The 16,406-nt window shown below is 42.1% G+C and overlaps 1 protein-coding gene and 1 pseudogene across 4 annotated transcripts in view; one reads left to right on the forward strand and one right to left on the reverse strand.

Moving 5' to 3' along the window:
• SIN3A (SIN3 transcription regulator family member A) overlaps positions 1 to 16,406 on the forward strand; it is a 96,808-nt gene that overhangs the window by 67,697 nt on the left and 12,705 nt on the right. For all 4 annotated transcript variants that reach the window (XM_011932857.1, XM_011932858.1, XM_011932855.1 and 1 more), the window contains 6 exons: positions 1,415 to 1,653; positions 2,874 to 3,057; positions 4,935 to 5,508; positions 8,237 to 8,406; positions 13,666 to 13,839; positions 16,049 to 16,141. In XM_011932857.1, the coding sequence (XP_011788247.1) occupies positions 1,415 to 1,653; positions 2,874 to 3,057; positions 4,935 to 5,508; positions 8,237 to 8,406; positions 13,666 to 13,839; positions 16,049 to 16,141 (1,434 nt within the window). The remainder of the gene's footprint in view (positions 1 to 1,414; positions 1,654 to 2,873; positions 3,058 to 4,934; positions 5,509 to 8,236; positions 8,407 to 13,665; positions 13,840 to 16,048; positions 16,142 to 16,406) is intronic.
• On the reverse strand, positions 9,266 to 9,820 carry LOC105505140 (annotated as a pseudogene).

Raw genomic sequence — 16,406 nt, forward strand, 5'->3', positions numbered from 1 at the left:
AAAAAAAAAAAAAAAAGAAAGCATTTCTTTGTTACTTATGTTTAGTAAGGTTAGCTGATGAATTAGCAGAGCTTGGCATCTGTTTTTGACAGAATGTTCCTATCCCCTCTCAACTGGTATGCCTCCAAATGAGAGGCAACTTCATTTCCCATTTATGACTACGAGGGCAAAGATGAAAGAAGTGGGGTAAGCATGTGTTTAAGATTTGGTGGGATGAGCTAGTTTGAAGGAACATGCTTTTACCAATCAAGATAGGTTAGTAATGCTTCAGTACAGACAGCTCCCACATCTGAGTGACTTGTAAAGCCAGTGGGTTTAATTTCTAATCATTCTACATATACATTGATGTTTAGCAGGGGATTTGGCATATCAGAATCACTCGGGGATTCAGGCCAAGGGATTGCCACCATTATGATTGTTGCTAGTCACTAGGAGGAAAAGAGATCTCAGAAGGATCTCACACCTTTAAATGCTCCAGCCTAGAAGTGATAAACATTACTTCTTCTCAACTCGTAACAACTCATTTGTCAGAACTAGTTACATGACCCTATCCAATCATAAGGGAGCCAGGAAGTTAGTCCATTTTTTGTCAGTAATTGGAGAGCAAGAGGGGCCAGAAATATTGACAAAATGATGACCACATTTCCAAAACAAGAAAATTTAGGGAACACCTCTGCAAACATTTGGTTGTAGACTGTTCATTTACTTCATTTTCTGTTTTTCATTTAGAGAACCTTATTTTAAGCTAAGGAAAAAGTTAGACTCATAGGCTGCCAGGAGTCCGATAAGAATCATGCGGATTCATTTAATTTAAATCATTACCCGCAGATACAACAGTGAACTCCTTAGGGTATGATAGTCACTGCTCTTATTATTACTGGATGTGGAACAAGGCTATTGAGTATTTTAGTATTTGAATATATTTAAATATTTCAAGTTAAACAAAAAAAAAACTCTCAAGACAGAGCCGTCTTTTGGTATTGTTTTGATTGTTATTGTTTGTTCATAACGGATCTTAGCAATTCAGGAAAGTTCAGGGAAAAGTATCAGTAAAGTCATCATCTCCTGTTAGGTTCCTCTGGTCTAAGATCGGTAGTCTTAAGCAAAGCACACGGTGCAGGTGGTGGTGGTGATAACTACCGTTTATCCAGCTTCATCCTGTGGTTCTTATGTGCCAGGTATTGTGCTGAATACTTTATGTGGATTGTGTAATTTAATCCAGAAACAGGCTTGTGAGAGTTAATAGGTGCTGTTATCCCTATTTTGCTGATAAAGAAACAGTCTTACGTAGCTAGTAGGGCAGAACCAGGATTCAGATCCAAGGAGTTTAGCTCCCTATCTTATTTTTCTAATCACTACTCTATTCTCTTCTGATTTGGGTCCTGAGCATACCCTTCTTTGTCTTCCTCTTCAGCTTGATGTAGTTTTAGAGACCAATCTGGCAACAATCCGGGTTCTGGAAGCAATACAGAAGAAGCTTTCCCGCTTGTCTGCTGAGGAACAAGCCAAATTTCGCTTGGACAACACCCTTGGGGGCACATCAGAAGTCATCCATAGAAAAGCACTCCAGAGGATATATGCTGATAAAGCAGCTGATATCATTGATGGTCTGAGAAAGAATCCCTCCATTGCTGTTCCGATTGTCCTTAAAAGGTACCTGAGCAAATGTGCCCTTAGTGCTTTAGTGTGTACTTCATTACTGGTTCAGTGTCCCATTAAATAAGGCTCTCATTTTCAACCTGGTTGTCCCATGAGACCTCTCTTTCTCCCCAACCCTGGGGGAGTATTTTAAAATACAGAAAAGAAGATAATTACCACCCATGTTCCTGCCACACTCAGGACTAACTGTTGTTAACATCTTTGTGGTTTTTTTGTTTGTTTGAGACAAGATCTCACTCTTTCACCCAGGCTGGAGTGCAGTAGTAAGAACACAGCTTACTGCAGCCGCAACTTCCCAGGCTCAGGTGATCCTCCCACCTCAGCCTCCTGAATAGCTGGGACTACAGGAGTACACCACCACACCCAGCTAATTTTTATTTTGTTTTTTTTTTTTAATAGAGATAAGGTCTTGCTATGTTTCCCAGGCTGGCCTCTAACTCCTGGGCTCAAGCAATCCTCCTGCCTTGGCCTCCCCAAAGTGCTGGCATTACAGGCACCAGCTACACCATGCCCAGCCCCATGTCATTATTGACCACACTGTGAATCCTTTGTTAGGAGCTTGGTTCTCCCAGTATCATCTGGTAAAAACTAATTCTTATTTGCTGCACAGTTCACAAATACCCAGATTTTATTTGTCCTCCCTCATCTTCCTCTCAAGAGCTGGCACAGATTGATGGTTCTTCTTCTTGCCTATAGTATTTAACTTCTGGCTTTTGAAATATAGGTTATTCTTCAGTTTTAGTGCTGTTTTTTTGTCTTAGTCTGCTCTCTTCTGGGTTATTAGAAGCAGTTCTGATCAGAATTTTCCAGACTGTATCCAGAGGAACATAACTGTGCAAGTGCTCTGCTCTTGGACTTTTGTGTTTCTATTAGCATTGTGAACATTTTACAAAGTCCTACAGCAGAGAAACAAGAACTCTTTTTGCAAGGAATATTTACATCTCAAAGGTATTCCCTGGAATGCTGTTTGATAAGTAACCATTCTAGGTAAATTATTTGACTTTGAGATAACTCATTTCCCCAAAATAAGTCTTGGATAAGTAATTTCCTCATGAAACAGAGTTTGAGACTGGTTTGATACCCAAGTTGCCAATAATTTTGACAGACCTAATATGGCTTTGACTTTTCTTGAAAGAAAGTAAACCTGGCAAATTTCTTTCTTCTAAACCCTCTGAATTCCCATGTGTTGTTTCCATCCCTTCCCACTTCACTAGGTTGAAGATGAAAGAGGAAGAATGGCGAGAAGCTCAGCGAGGCTTTAACAAAGTATGGCGAGAACAAAATGAGAAATACTACTTGAAGTCTCTGGACCACCAGGGGATCAACTTTAAACAGAATGACACAAAGGTCCTGAGGTCTAAGAGCTTACTCAATGAGATTGAGAGTATCTATGATGAGGTAAGCTGGGGTTTTCTACATCTGTGAGAGGACTCTAGTCTATGTTTAGCACAGCTTTGATTTCTGGAAATTACCTTTGTTAAATGCAGGTGAGACTCTCTAAGACCTGTTGATTCTTGCTTTATAGCTGGCATAGCCTTTTCTATTCCTCATTCTACTATTTTAAATCTAAACTTTACCTTTATACCTAAGCTATTTGACTGGTTTCCTAGTTTACTATCCTGGTTTCAGCTTATACCTCCTGCCTCCATTTTCCACTTCTCTCACTGCCTGTTTCCCTCAAACAATACCTTGTATTCATATAGTCCCATCTCTCCTTACCAAAGCTTCAAAACTTGTCATTGACCACCAAACTCTTTGTAATCCTTGCTTATTCAGCATGCCTACTAGAACTATAAATAGTACTAGGAGCTAGGATCAGAGATGAATAAGCAATCAATTCTGGTTTCCATGGGCTCAGTTTTAGCAGATGGATAGAAACATAAATGCAGTGCAATTGGGAATTCCTGGAGGGGGTGATCCTGAATTTTAAAAATGGTAAAATGAGCTCTTACGTGAACTCACATCAGGCCGGGGACAGTGGCTCACGCCTGTAATCACAGCACTTTGGGAGGCCGAGGCGGGCGGATCACCTGAGGTCAGGAGTTAAGAGACCAGCCCTGCCAACATGATGAAACCCCGTCTCTACTAAAAATACAAAAATTAGCCGGGCATGGTGGTGTGCACCTGTAGTCCCAGTTACTCGGGAGGCTGAGGTGGGAGAATGTCTTGAACCCGGGAGGCAGAGGATGCAGTAAGCTGAGAACATGCCACTGTACTCTAGTCTGGGTGACAGAGCAAGACTCCATCTCAAAATCAATAAAATAAATAAACTTAATCCTCCCTATTTTGCTGATGTTACTTTGTCACCTTCCGTACCCCACCCCAAAAGTAAAGTAAATCCCAGACCTTATATCATATCCTCTATATAAATACTAGTCCAGAATTTTGAAAGATAGTCCCACTGGGCACAATGGCTCCCGCCTATAATCCCATCACTTTGGGAGGCTGAGGTGTGCAGATCACTTGAGGCCAGGAGTTCGAAACCAGCCTGGGGACATGGTGAAACCTCATCTCTAACAAAAATACAAAAATTAGCCTGGCATGGTGGCACACTTCTATAATCCCAGCTATGCAGGAGGCTGAAGCATGAGAATGGCTTGAACCCGGGAGATGGAGGTTATAGTGAACCAGGATTGCTCCACTGCATTCCAGCCTAAGTGACAGAGCGAGACCCTGTCAAAAAAAAAAAAGAAAAAGATGGCTCCAGTTCTGTCCCACTCGCCCTGTAAGTCACTGGTGTATAGAAGGTACCTGTATTTTGACATCAAACCACATCTCTGTCATTACCTATTTGTTTCTGGAAGAGGGACAAAAATTATTGTTACGGTTCGGGCCTAAGTTTTGTTTTTGTTTTTTGTTTGGAGACAGAGTCTCACTCTGTTGCCCAGGCTGGAGTGCAGTAGTATGATCTCGGCGTGCTGCAACCTTTGCCTCATGGGTTCAAGTGATTCTCCTGCCTTAGCATCCCGACGGCTGGGATTATAGGCACCCACCACCATGTTCAGCTAAATTTTGTTATTTTTAGTAGAGATGGGGTTTCACCATGTTGGCCAGGCTAATCTCAAACTCCTGACCTCAAGTGATCGCCCTCCTTGGCCTACCAAAGTGCTGTGATTATAGGTGTGAGCCACCACTCCCAACCCCAGGTCCTAAGTTTTTTATTAGAAAAATATAGACACTGTAGTTGATAATGAAATGTATGGCTGGTGTGGTCTCGTAGGCATGTTGTTGCTGTAGACACCTCACAGAATATTTTTGTGTGTCTGTCCCATCAGAGGCAAGAGCAGGCTACGGAGGAGAATGCTGGTGTACCTGTTGGCCCACACCTCTCACTTGCGTATGAAGACAAACAAATACTGGAAGATGCTGCTGCTCTGATTATCCACCATGTGAAGAGGCAGACAGGCATTCAGAAGGAGGACAAGTATAAGATAAAACAAATCATGCATCATTTTATTCCAGATTTGCTCTTTGCCCAAAGAGGTGATCTCTCAGATGTGGAGGAAGAGGAAGAAGAAGAGATGGATGTAGATGAAGCCACAGGGGCAGTTAAGAAGCACAATGGTGTTGGGAGCAGTCCCCCTAAGTCCAAGTTACTGTTTAGTAACACAGCAGCTCAAAAATTAAGAGGAATGGATGAAGTATACAACCTCTTCTATGTCAATAACAACTGGTATATTTTTATGCGACTGCACCAGATTCTCTGCCTGAGGCTGCTACGGATTTGTTCCCAAGCTGAACGACAAATTGAAGAAGAAAACCGAGAGAGAGAATGGGAACGGGAAGTGCTGGGCATAAAGCGAGACAAGAGTGACAGCCCTGCCATTCAGCTACGTCTCAAAGAACCTAGTGAGTGCTGAGACCTCTGATTTACAGAGGATGTGTGAGGTTGAGGACTTTAGAGCTACCTAGACTTGGGACTGCTTCTTTTATTAATAGAGCACAGGCCTTAGAGTCTGTGTAGTTGGTTAAACTCTCTGAATCTGTTTATATGAAAAATGGAGATGCTAGTTGCCTTGTGCTGTTGCTTTGTGCAAAGTATCCTATGCAGGGCTTAGATCATGGACACTTGGTCAGTGGTTGGTATTGTGGACATACCAGGGAAGAGGGTATCACTTAATTTGTCAAATGGCAGATTTCTGTGTTACTGCCAGCTGTTTCAAAGTACAGATAGAGACTAAACTGTCACAATTTCAATCCATGACAGAACATAAATTCCTAGTGCTTAAAACAGAATTTTCTCATATTTTTGGGCAGGACTTCCATTTAACCAGTAGGGTTTATGGCTCATTCCTAATATGTAGAAATAATTTATGCAAAGGAGACTGGAACTCAAGAGGTGATGTGAGACATGGAGAACAGGCAGGACAGGGATAAAGATGTAGAACCCAGGAAAAGTAAAGTAAGTGAGGGTTCAGGACGCTGTCATGTACTTTATGTAATTTTGTACTGCCTGCTTCCAGTTCACTTTATAAATTAAGTACTTGAGCTGTGAACCAAAAGCTTTTTCATGAAGGATTTCTTCTGGGCTCTTAAGGAAATAGTCAATCTGAGGAGTGTATCTTTTCTTTCTTTCTTTCTTTTTTTTTTTTTTTTTTGAGGCGGAGTCTCGCTCTGCCGCCCAGGCTGGAATGCAGTGGCCGGATCTCAGCTCACTGCAAGCTCCGCCTCCCGGGTTCACACCATTCTCCTGCCTCAGCCTCCCAAGTAGCTGGGACTACAGGCGCCCGCCATCTCGCCCGGCTAGTTTTTTGTATTTTTTAGTAGAGACGGGATTTCACCGTGTTAGCCAGGATGGTCTCAATCTCCTGACCTCGTGATCCGCCCGTCTCAGCCTCCCAAAGTGCTGGGATTACAGGCTTGAGCCACTGCACCCGGCCTCTTTTCTTTTTTTAAAAGCGTTGCTGATGTAGGAAGCCCAGATATGGCCCTAGCCTTCTCTCTGTTGAGGAGCTAATGACACTGGAAGTTCTGAAAGCTTTTATCTGGACTAGTCCTAGCTTGAAAAAGATAAATTTTAGACCTCATTGTGGTGATTCAATCTACTTGGGTAGAAATTAGAAATGAAATGGCTTATTCCTAGCTTGGTCATGGACTTAACCTGGTTTGAGGCTTTACGTAATATTGTCTTGTCTGATAATGCCAACCCTCACACATACCATAGCTTGTTTGGACTCAAAACTTCATTCTGGCATAAAAGCAGTTTTCATAGCAGTGGTATATTTTGGAGTCTAAAGCCCATACCTATTCTATGGACCTAAACAATGTGATACTCTGTGATGAAACTCAAGCCAGTTGCCTCTTTTAAACAGTAATTGTCCTGTTTTGCCTGTTTTTAATGAATTCGTCAGACTTCAGATAAATGGAGACAACTCGGTTTTGCTCCTAGCATTTTTTCCCCAGCACAAACACGACTAGCAAGTAACCAATTACTCAGTGACAAATAGTTGGTTTTGTAACTCTTTTCATTTTAGTCAACTGTTTGTTGAAATGCAATGTATAGGCCGGGTGCAGTGGCTCACACCTGTAATCCCAGCACTTTGGGAGGCCAATATGGGAGGATCACTTGAGGCCAGGAGTTTGAGAACAGCCTGGTTAATAAGTGAGACCCCATCTCTACAAAAAAAAAAAATATACACACACACACACGGTACAGCATATATATATAGAAAAGTATACAAATCAGAATTTTGAAGCTCAGTGAATTTTTACAGACTAGACGTACCTATGTTCAAGAAACGAAACATAACCAGTACTCTGATAACCAATCCTTTTTCCACTTTCTTGATTTCTAACACTAGAGATTAGATTTGTCTATTTTCGAACTTTATATAAATGGGTCTTTAGTAAGCTAAAGGCAAAACTCTTTAACATTCCTTGTGCTCTCTGCTAGTTGCCAAATGTCTGTAACAACTGATGAGATTTATTCTAGCTAGTGGTTGAAATGATTCATGTGCAGTAAGTACAGACGATTTAATGCAATTTGTGAAATACAATGTTGCAAATCCATTTTTAAACAAAAGGACTTTGACAAATGCAGATTACTTCATTATTCATAAAGGGTTTAATTTGCACTCCTGTTTTTCTGTTCCCAAGAGGTTTCCCGGTGCTTGGAGTATGGCTGTGTCTGCCTTTTCTCATCTGTACTTTATGCTTCATTGAAATAGCTTTATGAGCAAGTGACCCATGTGAGGAATGCTCTTGTGCAGTCTGGAAGAGCAGGTTCCTCTCTCAGCAGGGGAGCCAACAGCTCTTTGAAGGACTGGCTTCCCTAGGATACTTTCCTCTGCTAAAATGGCCCAGCAGTACCATAAAGAACTATCTTTCTAGCATGGTCAGTCAGAATATTAGAAGCCACTGTTAAAGTTGCAGAGTCACTCTCTGATAGATAGTGCTGGTGATTGTAGTCACCTGTCAGAATTCATCTCTGTTTACATTGGAATGAGTGAGTACATTTTGAATACCTGGCGTTCATACTTTCAAATGCCATTTAGGCCAGCTATGGGATTTGCCCTGTACTCTATCCCTAGTCTTTTCTTAGCAAGGTAAGGCCTCACCTATCCCATCTCTCCCACAGTGGATGTTGATGTAGAAGATTATTACCCAGCTTTCCTGGACATGGTGCGGAGCCTGCTGGATGGCAACATAGACTCATCACAGTATGAAGATTCACTGAGAGAGATGTTCACCATTCATGCCTACATTGCCTTTACCATGGACAAACTGATCCAGAGCATTGTCAGACAGGTGAGGGCATGGAGGAGGCTAGGGTGAGTGAGGGAAGAAATCCTTACCTAGAGATGGGCCAGGCAAAGAAAAGACAAGGAAAAGGAAAGGCAGCTTTTTCATATAACAGTGTTTATGAACATAAGGTTCTGAAGAGAGGAGGGAAGGTTAATGCGATGCCTGATTTCTCATGTTAACAAACTTGCAGTGTATGAGCCTACCTACCCCATATCTTTTCTTGTGGGCCATCTGTAGAGGGCAGTGGTCTTGACCCCAGCTTCCTGCCCAAATTGTCTATCTCTTACCTTGCCTGCCATGGGCAAGGACACAGTGTGGAACCTTGCCTCTTCCATAGGTGTTGGTAAGTTTTTTGTTTTTTTGTTTTGTTTTGTTTTTTGTTTTTTTTAAATAGAGCCACAGTGTCACTGGTTTGCCCAGGCTGGTCTTGAACTTCTGGTCTCAAGTGATCAGGAGCTCCTGTCTTGGCCTCTTAAAGCATTGGCATTATAGACACGAGCCACTGCGCCTGGTCAAGGTGTTGGTAACTCTTATGTACTTGCATTATTCAATTTTTGAAATTATTTTTATAAGATGGTTCACATAACATCTTTTACAATACTCTGCCCACCTCACTTATCTGTGGTTCCCTGTAAGTTAGGTTTGTGGTTGGTTTTGTGTGTTCTTCCTGTGGCACCTTGGGAACTTGTAAACATGTTGTTCTTTACAACAGTGATATGAAAAATAGCTTGTAACAGATAGTCACATTTCTACTTCTTGGACTTGAGTTCTGAACTCCCAGAGAGATTGTTGGTTAACTGCTTTTTCCTTTTTTTGGAGACCCAGCTTTACCGCTGATATATTGCAAGTCCCCAGTAGGGCTTCATTTTTCCTTTTCAGCATCCTGTTCTGTGGGTCCCTTAGCCCTTCTTACCCATATGCCGAAGAGCTGAAAATTGATGTGGGCCATGTGAAGACTGGCAAATACCTTAAAGTTCTTAGTGATGGCTCTGACTTTCTCCTTCTTATAGACATTCTGTATGGGAATTATTGGTCCTGTCAGCTGGGTGGCTGATTTGAGTTTTTCAGAACTGTCTCCCTTCTTGGGGGCTAAGAGCTTCCTGGGAAAGAGGTTGAGCTTAGAGTCTTACTCCTTCACGTGCTGAACATTGGCCCGCAGGGACGTGGTAGACTTATTCCACCCTCTTATGGATGCTGGTCACCCTTAACTCTTCTAAGCTGAACCCCCTGCCAGCTTGTACTTTGGTGTGATACCTCACTGTGGGACACCTTACCATGGGCCAGATGGATCCAGATGCAGGGTGCAGGTCAGTGTGGTGTGCTTTTGCTTGCATCTGCAGATCTTCTGGGCTGGCTGGTTGAACCACGTGGCCATGGGCCACTGCGATTCCTTGTGTAAGTAGGGCTTTAGGATCATGCTGTTCCACCTGGGCACTGTGGCTACCTACAGCCCTCTTCCATAGAACAGCTCAGCAGAAAGGCAGTGAAATACTTAAGCAAAAACTTGCAAAAAGCAATTTCTAATTCTAGAGTCCACACTGCCACTATAGAAGGAAAGAGCTTGTTGCTTAATGTTCTCTTGGGCTAAAATATTGAATCCTTTGCAAAGTACCCCTGCTTTTGCCTTTGTTTTGGAAGAGTGCATGCCTTTGCACTCCTCCCACAGTGTCTATGCAGGATTTAGGAAGAGCCCTTCACATAAATGAACCTTAACATCTGGGGGAAAGTTGTCAAATTGTTGTTTCCAATAAGTTGAAGAAGTTATTAGGCCTTCCCATAAGAGGTCTGGATGGTAACTGGCAGAAATCATTAGATGGATACATAGGCACCCATAGTCATACTTTTTCAGACTAATCTTCGTTAACTTCCCTGAAATTTATATAAAATACAGACTCCAGTTACCCTGTGCTTATGTTGCTGATTACAGGCTTGCTGCTCCTTCAGCTAGGAACAAAGTCTTTCATACCACCAGCACAGCTTTAAAAAAAATCCAATAAAACTAACTTTTAATAATTCTGAGGTTAGTTTTTGAAACAAGAGATATAGTTATTTAAGTATTTGGTTATAATTTTGAATCAGTAATAAATACTATCACCACCCACGCCACCCCTGCTTTTTTTTTTTTCCAGTGGAAACAGAGGTTTCATCCAGAAAACCCCAGAACGGTGACTTTTTTTTTTTTTTTCCAACCCAGGGTCTCACTCTCTTGCCCAGGCTGGAGTTCAGTGGTGTGATCTCAGTTCACTGTAGCCTCGACCTCCCACCTCAGCTTCCCAAGTAGCTGGGACCAAAGGGGTCACCACACTGGCTAATTTATTGTATTTTTTGTAGAGATGCAGTTTTGCCATGTTGTCCAGGCTGGTTTCAAACTTATGGGCTCAAGCGGTTCACCTACTTCGGCCTCTTAAAGTGTTGTAATTACAGGCATGAGCCACTGTGCCCAGCCTACAGTGACTTTTTAAAACATTTTTAAGCTTCCCAACTCCTTTAATTGGAGGTGTCTCTTCTCTCATTCTCCTTGTATTTGGTGTTCCCTCAGATTTCACTGTTGACTGGATGTACAACATATATTTCAAAGTCAAGGCTGGTCGTGGTGTACAACATATATTTCAAAGTCAAGGCTCACACCTCTAATACTAGCACTTTGGGAGTCTAAGGCAGGCATATCTTGAGTCCAGGAGTTGGAGAACAGCCTGGGCAACATGGGGAAACCTTGTTTGTATTAAAAATACAAAAAAATTAGCTGGGCGTGGTGGCACATGCCTGTAGTCCCAGCATACTTGGGAGGCTAAGGTGGGAGGATCATCTGAACCCAGGAGGTTGAGGCTGCAGTGAGCCGTGATCGCGCCACTGCACTCCAGCCAAGTCAAGCCATTACGCTTATCTTACCTATAGTAGACTGGCTTAAGAGGGATTTGTGTTAAGAATACAACAGGCAACCTCACAGACATTCAAGTACAGAACTCAAAATAGGACCACACCATGGAAGGACTGGGCTGGGAGGTGATTTTCCTCTCCTGCATGCCTTCACTCTGGGGTTCTGTTCCATGCTTGTGCTTTGCTCTGCAGATGGACATTCAGCATGTGCCCCAGGCTCTTCCAGCCTCTGAGGCTTTGGCTTGCCCTCCCAGTACCCCGGTCCCAGTGTTACTGGACCTTTCCATACAGATGCTCCTCCTCAAAAAATATATCAAACACTTTCGTGTCATTTCCGTTATCAAGATAGAGAATCTGATCTGCTCAGCAGTGGGGGTAGGAGTTCCGTAGTTGCCCCTGGATTGTAGTGCTGCCTTTTCCAAAGACTCGAGGAGGGGCCAGATATCCAAAAAGAGGGTGTGGGGGTAGGGGGAATCAGTAATACAATCTACTTCAACAAGAACGTATAAAGTAGAGGCGGTGGCTCACGCCTATAATCCCAACAGTTTGGGAGGCCAAGGCAGGGGGATCACTTGAGCTCAGGAGTTTGAGACCAGACTGGACAACATGGCAAAACCCCATCTCTTCTGAAAATACAAAAAAGTTAGCTGGGCGTGGTGGCACATGCCTGTAGTCCCAGCTACTTAAGAGGCTGAGGTGTGGAAGGGTTGCTTGAGCCCAGGAAGTTGAGGCTGCACTGAGCTGAGATCACGATGCCACTGCACTCTAGCCTGGGTGACAGTGACACTCTGTCTCAAAAAACAAACAAAAAAAAGTATAAAGTGGAAGCATATGTATGCATGATTGAAGTCATGCTTTCCATCTATTTTTTCCACCTTTTTTCTCTCTAAAACACTGTATCTTAATCTTTTGCACATGATATCAAGTCATAAGCATTATTTTAATGGTTGTATCAGAATCCTTTATCTGGACTCATTGTGATTTATTTATCCATCTGTAGTTGCTGGAGATACTGCCCTTTCTGCCACACTCAGTCACCCTTCTGACCTTGCACTGTGTCCAGTTATCTACTAATACACATACTGGTCATTTAGGACTTAAGAATAAATAGTTACCGTGATTCTTAACACTTCAAAAAGAATGTGTCTTCCTAAAAATAGAATGGCTTGGTGTTTACGATAATCTTAAAGTAAAATAGACAAATCGATATTGAAATTAATGTTTTGCTTTCTTCTTGTATCTATTTTTCACTTCTGTCATTTTGGTGGTAAAGTTTCATTTGGAAGAATTTTTATTTCAAAATAGAAATAGCATGACATGAGAATGGGAACTCTGAAAGGTTCAACTTTCTAGTCATTAGTTTCCTAAGATTGTCACACAAGTACTGGATAGTCAGTCATGATTGGCCTGTATAGAAAGTGAGTTAACATTATGTACAATGTAGGCCCTATACTTTCTATCAGATATAGAAAAATAGGTGGTGTGTTTGGAAAAGTATTGGGCTATAGGAGTCAGGAACCTTGACTTTTAGTCCCAACCCTGCTTCTTCAGCTGAGCACCCCAGGCAATAATTCAGCAGCTATTTCTTAAATACTTAATGAGTTTTAGGCTTTGTAGTTGGGCTGGGAATATAAACGTAGATATTACATTCATGATTCTCCAAGGCTCCCTTCCTCACCCCAGCTCGTGGTGAGCTTTGCAGTGGTGCAGTCTCGGCTCACTGCAACCTCTACCTATCAGGTTCAAGCGATTCTCCTGCCCCAGCCTCCCGAGTAGCTGGGATTACAGGCGCCTGCCACTACACCGGGCTATTTGTGTATTTTTAGTAGAGCTGGGGTTTCGACACATTAGCCAGGCTGGTTTTGAACTCCTGACCTCAGGTAATTGGCCCACCTCAGCCTCCCAAAGTGCTGGGATTACAGGCGTGAGCCATCTTTCTGATGCATTGTGTAAATTTGTCTCCTAACTGTCCCCAACTCTCTCCAGCCTGCTTCCCAGGGCAGTTGTGAGGATCAAATGAGAGAAAATATGAAAGCAAATTGTAAATGATTTTAAAATGCAATAAAAATATGACCTATAGAAAATTATTTAAAGATCCTTAGAATTTTAAATAGTACAATTATCCTGAGTTCTCTATGGTTTTTATTTTAAATAGATATGAAAGTTTTACCATGGACCACTGATACGGCTGAAAATCTTGGCTTGATTATTCTTCAAGAAAATGATACAGTGGTTTGTGTGATTAATTTTCTAAAATTGCCAGCCCCCCCCCAAAAAAAAAAACTTTTTTTGAGTTGAGTGACTAGATCAGTCAAAGGAACGTTGACTGTATAGTGGAGAAATGTTTTCTATGTTCACTAACATCTTGCCTTTGTTTGATTCTAGCTGCAGCATATCGTGAGTGATGAGATCTGTGTGCAGGTGACTGACCTTTACCTGGCAGAAAATAATAATGGGGCCACCGGAGGCCAGCTGAACACGCAGAACTCAAGGAGCCTCCTGGAGTCAACGTATCAGCGGAAAGCTGAGCAGCTAATGTCAGATGAGAATTGCTTTAAGGTGAGAGTTATTCAGGTAGTCAAAGACCTTGCTGGTGACAATGTAAGTTGTTAGGATTCTCTGAACCAGAAGTTAAAGCCAGGGTACTTTGACCTGTGATTCTACTCCTGGAACTTTTAATGAGTCCACCAGAGAAATACAAAGTAGAAGTAATTGTCTTCCTGGACAGTCTACTTTGTTTCTTTCCTGCCTTTAAAAAAAAAAACTAGTTATATATGATTTTTACAATTTTGTATTCTTCTTTTTCTCTGAACATTTTGCATAGTATGCTTTGTAAATATTATTGTTAGAAAAATGTTGGTACATGAAATCCATGGTCATGATCATTATAGAAAAGAAAACATAGGCCCAGCACACATGGCTCACACTGGTAATCCCAGCACACTGGGAGGCCGAGGTGGGCAGATCAGTTGAGACCAGCTTGGGCAACATGGCAAAACCGCATCTCTGCAAGAAATACGAGAATACAAAAATTAGCCCAGTGTGGTAGAATGCACCTATAGTCTCAGCTACTTGGGAGAATGAGGTAGGATTGCTTGAGCCTGGGAGGTCGAGGTTGCAGTAAGTCCTGATCGCGTCACCGCACCCCAGCCTGGGTGACAGAGCAAGCATTTTCTGTCCCCAAAAAATAAAAAGGAAAATAAAATGCAGATAACCAAAAAAAATCACCTTAGAATCTTTCCTGAAATTATCATTGATGACATCTCTATGCTTCTAACTTCTCTATGCTTGAGTATATATTTCGAAAGAGTTTATGCTGGACAAAATGGTCTTTTTTTCCCCCCCCGAGATGGAGGCTCACTCTTGTTGCCCAGACTTGGAGTGCAGTGGTGCTATCTCAGTTTACTGTAACCTCTGCCTCCTGGGTTCAAGCAGTTCTCCTGCCTCAGCCTCCTGAGTAGCTGGGGTTACAGATGCCTGCCACCATGGCTAGCTTTTGTGTGTGTGTGTGTGTATGTGTGTGTGTGTGTGTGTGTGTGTGTGTGTGTATTTTTAGTAGAGACAGGGTTTCACCATGTTGGTCAGGCTGGTCTTGAACTCCTGACCTCAGGTAATTGGCCCACCTCAGCCTCCCAAAGTGCTGGGATTACAGGCATGAGCCACTGCACCCAGCCTAATTTTTGTACTTTTAGTAGAGATGTGGTTTTGCCATGTTGGCCAGGTTTGTCTCAGACTCCTGGCCTCAACTGATCTGCCCGCTTTAGCCTCCCAAAGTGCTGGAATTACAGGTGTGAGCCACTGCATCTGACCTGAAATGGTCTTTAATGTATTTTTGATCAATTAGCAACACTTCTGGGTCTTTAATGTCTTTTTTATGGCTATTTGATACTCACTTTTTAGAGAATTAATGCCTGTATTATTGGACATTTAGGTTGTTTCCAATTTTTCACCATTATAATGGATAATTATAAAAGCAAATAGTTGGAAACAACCTAGACGTCCAACCCACTATGGGGATTGGTTAATGACATCCTGTTATGAATACTGGAGACAGATTTTGCAATTCTTAAATTATAAATTGTAAAAATGCAGGGTCTGCCCCCTATCCCCCGAAATCTATTTTGGAAGTAACTGTATTTGTGTGTATATGTTATGTTATTGTCAGGTTGTAAGCTTTACTAGCAGAGATCATTTTTTAAAGCTTTAAAAGAACACTGAGCTAGATCTAGCTTCTGACTCTGTGTGTTTATTGACTAGTGGTGTGCGTTGAGAAACCAGAACTCTGAATTTCAGTTTTGTTTCTGTGTGAAATGAAGAAAGGTGAAATAAAAAATTCTCAGGTTTCCTTCCAGGCTCTGATCTTCTCCGTGTGATTCTGATAGTTACCTTGTCTATTATGTCCTAGAAGTGGGATTATCAATGGACAGAGCATTGACATTTTTTGGTTCTGGCTACATGTGCCATATTTCTTTCTAACAAAATATTTGTTTTGTAAAACATTCTTACTGGCATTGATTATTATTTTAGCGAATTCTAGAAGTTTGAAACATGAAATGGTACTTTTTCCTTTAACATATTTCATTTTACTTGTAGTAAGTGTAGACTTTTGCCTTTATCACTGGCCTCCCAAGATCTAGTATCTTCCTCGTCTCTTCAGTTGGAGCAAAGTTTACTAAGTTTATTGCCTCTGCACCTCTCATTTCCTTGAGAGGATAGATTATAGCTGTAGAGACGGTCTTTTGTTTACGCTTAGGTTTCTTATTTGCAGCTTATGTTTATTCAGAGCCAAGGCCAGGTCCAGCTGACTATTGAGCTTCTGGACACAGAAGAGGAGAATTCGGATGACCCTGTGGAAGCAGAGGTATGAGCAAGTGCATCACACACCCTGGGTGCCAAGCAGAGCTGGTGTGTCTTGAGAGTCTGTCCAGTGACCCTGTCTGCCAAAAGGCCAAGGCACCTTAGGCCTGTTTAAGGGTCAGGACCTGGATGCTTAAAGTACAAGTCAATTCAGCCACGTCTTTAGCTGAAGAGAAGGGCTGCCTGGTTATAGATGTTAACCTCATCTTGCACTTAGTAAAGCTGTCTCCTCTAAGTAAGTCTTATGGTTGGCAGCTTTCCTGTTTTTT

This window comes from Colobus angolensis, unplaced genomic scaffold (genome assembly GCF_000951035.1).
Source record: "Colobus angolensis palliatus isolate OR3802 unplaced genomic scaffold, Cang.pa_1.0 Scaffold99, whole genome shotgun sequence".
Lineage (NCBI taxonomy): Eukaryota > Metazoa > Chordata > Mammalia > Primates > Cercopithecidae > Colobus > Colobus angolensis.